Genomic DNA, 8,930 nt, shown 5'->3' on the forward strand with positions numbered 1-8,930 from the left:
CTCATCTTATCCAACCTAACCTACCCTCGCCTAATCTTCCCCGTTTCTCCTTCACACAGATGGACAGTCTCTCGGTCAACACGCCATTGTCAAGCTGGTGTCGGAGCCGCTACGGGGCCACGACATCCTGATGGTGTCGGATGACCTAAGCCAACGTCTCATCGACCTGGACTGGGTCATAAGAGCTGCTGAGGCATCCCACAACACACCCGTCATCCTCTCCACCCAGGACTCCCTTTTACACAACACCCTGCCTGCCTAAAACACCAAGGGCTCCCTCCTGACAGCCATCTTAGTCTTTTACGAGGATCCGACGGGGTTCTTCGACCACCTGAGGGAGAACATGGAGTGGAATCCCGGGTACCTGGTGCTTATGTGTCTCAACCCGCACCTCAACACCACGTCCGTCCTTTCCCAGCCGGTCCTCCAGCGTTCAAGGTTTATTTTGCTTCTCCAACTGGTCTCTCATCGAGGAAGACTGCGCCTTGAGGCCTTCTCCAGCACGCCCTTCAAGTGCAACTCTCGGGGCAGGTTCCTCATGCAGGCGTCGATGGGGGCCTGGGATCCCGAAGCCAGGAAGAGCCGCTGGTCCGCTTTCCCTGACCGTTTTCGCGATTTTGGCAGGAAGGTGTTGGAGGTACCCGTAGTGTGCCATGACAACCCCTTCCTGTACTATGACAAGGATGACAAATGCATTGGAGGCAACATAGATATCCTGCAGATGATGGGGGACAAGCTTAACTTCACTTTCATTACCGTCAAGGTCCTCAGCCTCCTCTGGGGCTTCAAGATGAATGGGACATGGCAGGGGATGTTGGGTCAACTCATGTATTACGGTAAACACATCATGCTCAGTTCTAACCAGATCACACCCGAGAGCGCCCAGAAATTTGACTGGACTTACCCCTACTGGGAAAACTACTTCGCCATCACTGTCCGGATACCGCTGCCCCTGCCCCTGTGGAGAAACATTCTGTACCCTTTTTCCACCCTCATGTGGATCCTAATAATTGTCACCACAATAGTGTCTGCCTCCATACTTTCCCTTCTCGTCTACTGGATGCGCTGCACCGATGATCCAGTTGGTTTTGCTCTCAAGGTAAACCGAGTGTCCATATATATAAATATAGATATATGTATATATATAGGTAGATAGATGGATAGATAGATAGATAGATAGATAGATAGATAGATAGATAAATAGATAGATAGATAGATAGATAGATACATATATATATATATATATATATATATATATATATATATATATATATATATATATATATATATATATATACATATATATATATAATTGATCATCCGCACCTCCTTTCCCACCCTGGGGCTGGGTGAGGAGTAACAGCATCCAGACAGCAAAGCTTGTCCAGTTCAATGAGTCACGCTTCCATTCACTCATCTTTCAAGCCCACGGAATCCTGGCTGCATCTGATAGGCCAAAAAATGTCACCATATTCAGTTGCTTCACATATACTTATCCGATAGAGCAAATCTGAACGCTGTCACGTTTAAAAGGGGTGCCAAATTCCTGGTCATGCACTTCTTTGGATAAAATTCATCCAGCCAGCTCAGTTTCTTGTCAGTCCCTTAGCCTCACCAACTTCCATAGCTCTCTTCATCACACACTCATCCACTATATCCCTCCACCTTCTTGGCTTACCTTGCCTCCTCTCTCCTTCAAATTTGCTCAGATATACCCTTTTCACCACTCTATTGTCATCCATTCTCTCCACATGACCATACCATCTCAGTACACTCTCTTCAATTCTGGTGTCCATAGACTTCCTCATTCCGCATCTTTCACGAATCAAATTATTTCCATATCCTATCCACTCTCTGTACTCCACATACATTCCTCAGCAGTCCCATCTCCGCTGCTCTTACTCTTGACTTTTCATTTTCATGCCACTTCATAGTCTCACACTCATATGTTAAAGTTGGCACTACACTCCTTCATGTAAGCATCTCGCAGCTGCAACACTCATGAGTCTGTTTCTTATCAAGTCCTTCATAGCACCAGCTACTTTCCTTCCTTGCGTCACTCTACTTTCCACTTCTTTTGCACATTTTCCGCTCATTTCTATCATTGTACCCAGGTATTTGAACTCTCTCACCAATTCTAGTCTCTCTCCATTCACTGTAACCACACTGGGAGTCACCTTCTCTCTCAGTAATCATCACTTTACTCTTTTCTACATTTACTCTCAAGGTACGATGCTCACAGACATCTACAAAACTCTGCACTAGTCTACCAAGCTCTTGTTCGGTATTTGCAAGTAGCACTGCATCATCAACACACATCATATCTGAGATATTCAGTCCATCACCATTCATTACCAACGCCATCCCTCTCTCCATTACTCGTGTCTTTACTTTTCTAATCACCCCATACTTATATATAGTGAACAACAATGGGAACATAACACACCCTTGTCTCACACCCACACTGATCGTAAACTATTCACTTAGATGCCCACTTACCCTTACATTTGCCTCACTACCATCATAAAAACTCTTGACGGCACCTAGCAGCTTAACGTCTACGGTACACCGTCCATGCTCAAAACCTTCCACAATCCTTCTCTGTTTACTTTGTAGTATGCTTTTTCCAGATACATAAATGGCGTACACACCTTATAGTCTTTCTCACAAGCCTTCTCCACTATGTGTCTCATCGCAAATATTAGATCCACATATCCTCTGCCACTCCTAAAGCCACCCTGTTCGTCACTCACAAGGCCTTCAGACATCTCTCTCTTCTTTCCCTTTAATAGTTCTTCCATATACCTTCTGTACAACACTCAACGGATTTATGCCACGATAATTCTTGCACTCATTTCGCTCGTCTTTATTTTTGTACAGGGGTAGAATCGCAGCCTTTATCCACTCTACTGGCACAGTTTCACTCATCCATGCCTTCTTACCTATCTCCAACAAGCACTTCATTCCGCTCTCTCCACTACACTTAATAATCTCTGCATACATCCCACCAATTCCAGCTGCTTTCCCATTTCTCAGCCGCTTCACAGCGTTCTTCACCTCTACGAGTGTCATGTTTCCTGGCACTGCATTCATTCTCTGTAGACACAGTGTTGCTGCCATATTAGAAACGAAATTATCGCAGAGACCACAAAATTATGGAATATACACCAAATTATCGTACAGACACACATACATACTCGTATATATATATATATATATATATATATATATATATGATAGAGAGGGTTTATTAACAAAATTTACAGAATTTAACATTGATACTCTTGAGGAAGGGTGGTTTTCCTGATAAGATTAATGGTAAAAATGTGTCTATTATCAGTACATGATGAATCTTCCTTGTTTTGTCTACTAAGAACAATGGTAAAAATGTGTCTATTATCAATACATGATGACTCTTTCTTGTTTAGTCTACTGTTTATCTACCTATGAGTTTTTATTGAAATTTAAATACTGATTCTGGTAAATGCATTAGGTTTGACAACTTTGGAATGAAGGTCGTATTCTAGATGGATTAGAAGGCTTCACAGTACACCGTCAGCGATTTTTTTTTTTCCTGTTCTCATCTTGTTGCTGGCTTGTATGCTAAAACAAGTCTTTCTACTGTCGATGAATTTATATCAGTAACATACAGTATTACGCTGTCTGAAAATCTGGAAAAAATAAATAGATCTTGAATTTGGCTTTTTATCTTTCTTTTTATTAACTTTTTTTTGGGGGGGAAAGAACACCTTTGTTGGTTTATATCTTTGGATTCTTATCGCCATCCTACCATCATCCAATACTACGTTGCCCCATGAGAAGCGTACAGGAGCCAGGGCGAACCAAGTTGATCCTGACATTTATCCCCCCAAAATACACATGTAAAGATAAAAAAGTGAAGAACTCTCCAGTGTAAAGTAAAACACTTTCTATGACTATATTATGCCTTGTTTTATGATGAGTATGAACGGTGCCTCCTCTTGACTTAATTACTTGGGTAATACCCCTTTTTCTTCGTTTCTCTATAGTTTGGTCCGAAGCCAGTGAATATCAGAGATGAACTTGATCTCTCTCTCTCTCTTTCCTTTTTTGGAGAATCGTAAAATTATCGTACAAAATGTAAGATAATGAGAAATGCTACGTACAACGTAGGAAGGTGTATATGTACGATAATTATCGTACATATGGCAACATTGTGTACATCCCCCCCCCAACCAATCATATTTACAGTCACTCTTATCTCCATTCTCATGCATCAGACTTTCATAATATTCGATCCATCTGGTCCTTACTTCATCTCCATGGGTTAAAAAGCTACCACTTACATCTTTCACACTATCACGTTTCTTTCCAGTCACTTCTACATTTCCGCACCTCTTTCCAGAATAACCTCCTATTTGTAGAGTAATTTGCATTCATTTTTCTTCGTAGATCATCACTTACCTCTTTCTTTTTCCTCTTCATTAGTCTCTTTACGTGCTTCTTGCTCTCAATATATTCAGTTCTTTTTTCAGTTGAACCTCTGTCCTGTAACCACTCTAGCCACATCCTCTTATCCTTCACTTTCATCCCACAATACCTTACCTTACTTCTTTGTTGTTACTCCTGCCAAACTACACACCGCTTTAGCATTCCTAACTAAGCAATTCCTATATGTATTCCACAGGTTCATTCCAATTCACTGATTTCAACTCCTCTCCTGCTTTGGCCCTGTATTCATCTGGCATTTCTTTGATCCTCAACATATCGACTTTGTCTCTCTCCCTGACTGCTCCTTTCTCTCCTGGTCCACCTCATTCCTCTCAGCTTGATCTTGCATACCACTATCATATGATCTGACAAACCTCCACATAGTCCTTTCAGTACCCTCGGACCAGCAACACTTCCCAGCATCGATTTCTCTATAAGCACGTCAGCAATCAGGCTCCTTTCAACATGATCTCCATTCCCTCTATACCATGTATATTTATGTGCATCTTTGTGTTACAAATGCCCTACTCCCTTTCCTAACACATGTCCTTCAGTCGCTTCCCTTTATCATTCTCTCCTGGTACTCCATTACAACCCATTATATCGTTCACAGGACCAGTGCCTACTATTCCATTCATATCGCCCATTAATCACTTTATAACTCCTGGGCATTTCTCCCGCTGCTTCATCCAACTCATCCCAAAACCTGTCTGTCTCTGTCTTGCTCCTGTCATCACACGGTGCATACGCTACAATCACTGCCATTTCCACGTTCTCGAACTTGACATACATATATCTCGAGCTGACACATTTGTAATCTCATTCCACTCTACCTTACTTCATTTATCAACAAAGCAACTCATTCCTTCCATCTTCCTCGCCCATCCATGCCCGAACTTATACATTTCACACCGTCCCACTCCTCCACTTCACACCCTTTCATCTTTGTTTCACACAATGCCATCACTGCATATTTCGTACTCTTGAACACATTCACTACTTCCACCCTCTTCCACTTCTCATTGACACCCTTCACATTCTACATGGCCATGCGAATCTGCCCATTTGGTTGGGACCCTGGGCAAGTATTGGGCCCTCCGAGGCTCTCCGAAACGTCTGCCATGATTTAGTAATTTTAGATAGGGGAATCTCGGGGACACATAACCCGGTTAACAAACACCGGTTATATGATTACCACCCAGCGTAGTAAATTGTTTCCTGGGTACAGGAAACCATTTAGTTTGTCACTTGGTAAAGTGAGCATAAGGCATCCCTACACCGAGTGAGTGGATGATGGGCGACCCAACCTACCGTTACCACAATCCCACCTACCATATATATATACAAGTGCTCGTGGGCCCTTCAGGTCCCTCGCACTTGCTCCTGCGGAGGGCTCTCGCGTTCATGTGCTGTTCTAGTGTAACGTTGTCACTTGGAATTTTTGCACCTAACCAATTGATCGTATTACTTGAAGCTTTGGGAATGGAACCCATGTTGTCCGAACGCAAGTCCGAAATACTTTAGTTGTACCTGTGGGCAAAAAATTCTACGGAGATCCTATGCCGGGCACAAGGAGTGGCGTTTTTTTGGTCAAAATGTGATCGCTCATTAAATATAGAAAAAGATTTCAATCGTGATGGGACCAAGTTTTTTCACATCAGCGAATTTTTAGCGATTTCTGTGCCAATTTTGGTGCGATTTGAATGCGTAGTTTCGGCTGCCCAAAATACACACACACACACACACACACACACACACACACACACACACACACGTGGCTACTGCTATATTATATATATATATATATATATATATATATATATATATATATATATATATATATATATATATGTATATATATTTATAGAAGAAATATGTGCAGCATGTGATGTGGTGTGTGGAAGGAAGAGAAGACGGAGGGGGGTGCAAGGAACAGCGTGGTGGACTGAAGAGGTGAGACAGGCTGTGGCACAAAAGAAGAAAGCATACAATGAATGGATGAGAAACAGGGGCGTGGAAGAAGTTGAGAGGCGGAAGAGAGAGTTATATGTAGAAAGAAAGAGAGAGGTGAAAAGATTAGTAAGAGAGAGTAAGAAGAGAGTGCATGAGGAATTTGGAAGGAATCTGAGTGTAAAGTGGAGGGACTGGAAGAAAATGTTCTGGAAAGAGGTGAAAAGAGTAAGACAGGGTGGAAGTGAAGTTAGCAGGGGAGTGAAAGATAAAAATGGTAGATTACTAGTGGAGAAGGGAGAAAAAGTGAGCAGATGGAGAGAACACTTTAAGGAATTGTTGAACATAGAGGATGGAAGTAATGCGAATATAAGCGGCTGGGGAATGGCTGGGAGAAGGAGGGAGGTGAGAAGACAGGAAGAAATCAGTAGGATAGAAGTTGTGGAAGCAATGAAGAAAGTTAAATCGGGGAAAGCCCCAGGAATTGATGGAGTGTGTGGTGAAATGCTGAAGCATGGGGGAGAGATAGTAGTAGAATGGATGTGGAAGATGTGCAGATTGGCCTGGGAGGAAGGTGGAGTCCCGGAGGATTGGAAGTCAGGTATAATTATTCCCTTGTACAAAGGAAAAGGGGAAAAAGAAGTGTGTGGTAATCATAGGGGCATTTGTCTTCTTAGTATAATAAGAAAAGTGTATGGTAGGATACTTATTGACAGAGTTAGAGAAAGAACAGATAAATTAGTTGGAGAAGAACAGGGAGGCTTTAGGAAGGGAAGAGGTTGTGTAGATTAGATATTCATTCTTAGATCTTTAGTGGAAAAGTTTCTAGAGAAGGGAAAGAAGTTGTATGCGGCTTTCATGGATTTGGAGAAAGCATATGTCAGGGTGGATAGACAAGGATTGTGGAAAGTGTTAAGAATATATGGAGTAGATGGGAAGTTGTTGAATGCTGTGAAGAGTATGTACGATGGTTCGAAGGCTGCTGTGGTGAACTAAGTGAATTTTTCTCTTTGAAAGTTAGGTTGAAACAGGGATGTGTCGTGTCTCCATGGTTGTTCAATCTGTACATGGATGGGGTAATAAAAGAGGTACAAGGTAGGGTAGTGGATGTTGGAGTGGCCCTGGTGAGAGAGGATAGTGTTTGGAAACTCCCTGTACTGTTGTTTGCAGATGATACTGTGTTGTTGAGTGAAGACGAAGGGGAGCTGCAAGGCTTGGTGGATGAGTTTGGGAGAGTGTGTAAGAAACGGAATCTAAAGGTGAATGTAGGGAAGAGTAAAGTGATGGTCTTTGAGAGATTTGAAGTCAGTGAATGTACAGCGAAATTGGATGGTGAGGAATTGGAAAATGTGAGTACGTTTAAGTACTTGGGTAGTGTGATGAGTAAGGATGGAGGTTTGGAGGGTGAAGTGCGTGAAAGGGTACAGCAGGGAAGAAAGGTTGCTGGTTCTTTGAAAGAAGTGATAAGAAACAGGGAAGTGAGCATGAAAGTGAAAAAGTTACTACATGACAGTATTGTGATACCAACTCTAACGTATGGAAGTGATGCTTGGACGTTGTTGGAAGGACACAAGTCAAAAGTGAGAGCAGTGGAAATGAGTTATTTAAGAGGAGCCTGTGGAGTCACATGGAGAGACAGGCTGACGAATGAGGATATAAAGGAGCGTTGTGGTGTGGATGTGGATGTGATAGGAAGCGTTATGAGGAACACACTGAGGTGGTTTGGCCATGTGGAGAGGATGGAGGGTGAAAGACTGACGAAGAGAGTGTATGTGAGTGAGATGGAGGGGGGAAGAGGGAGGGGGAGGCCGAGGATGAGATGGAGGGATGGGGTGGAGAGGTATATGAGAGAGGGGTGTGTGAGTTGGGAGCAGGGCAGTGAGATGGCGGGGGACAGGGCGACTTGGAGGCGATTTGTTTGTGGCCACCCCAAACGGGATTGAGGCGTCTGGCAGTATATATATATATATATATATATATATATATATATATATATATATATATATATATATATATATATATAGGCTATGTGTGTGTGTGTGTGTGTGTGTGTGACACACACACACACTTCTCTTCCCCTCAGGTATCAGCCGGCATAGTCAACCAACCAATGCCTGATGCAGAAATAAGGGTGTGGTGGGCGCGGGTATGGCTTGTGTTCTGGTGGGTGGCGGTGGACATCTTAGCAGCCGCCTACATGAGCAACCTTATTTCTGTGCTGACAGAGCCAGCCTTCCCGCCCAGGATACGCACTGCAGAGCAGCTGTCCAAGAGCTATGTCATGTGAGGGTGTTGCTGCTACTGGTAGTGACAGTAGTAGTAATAGTGTCATAACTGAAATGAAACTTTAAACATTAATAAGACTGTCCCGGCCAAGATTCGATCTCAGGCTCCTACGCTTCATACGCATGCACCTTACCACTGAGCCAAAGAGAAGATCCCCGCTTTGCTTTTAAGCAACGCGGGCTTTTATACACTCCATTACATCACTGTTTTCTCCCCTTGGTGGT

General features: G+C 43.0%; 1 protein-coding gene across 1 annotated transcript; it reads left to right on the forward strand.

Annotated features, from left to right (window-relative positions):
• The first annotated feature begins 343 nt into the window (after window positions 1-343).
• On the forward strand, window positions 344-8,707 carry LOC145402001 (glutamate receptor ionotropic, delta-2-like). The gene is made up of 2 exons (XM_080274102.1): window positions 344-1,099; window positions 8,504-8,707. The coding sequence occupies exons 1-2, from the start codon at window positions 344-346 to the stop codon at window positions 8,705-8,707; spliced, it is 960 nt and encodes a 319-aa protein (XP_080130228.1).
• Window positions 8,708-8,930: the final 223 nt, after the last annotated feature.

This window comes from Coenobita brevimanus, chromosome 57, assembly GCF_032717465.1.
Source record: "Coenobita brevimanus isolate Jiangsu-jjx chromosome 57, ASM3271746v2, whole genome shotgun sequence".
Classification (NCBI taxonomy): Eukaryota; Metazoa; Arthropoda; class Malacostraca; order Decapoda; family Coenobitidae; genus Coenobita; species Coenobita brevimanus.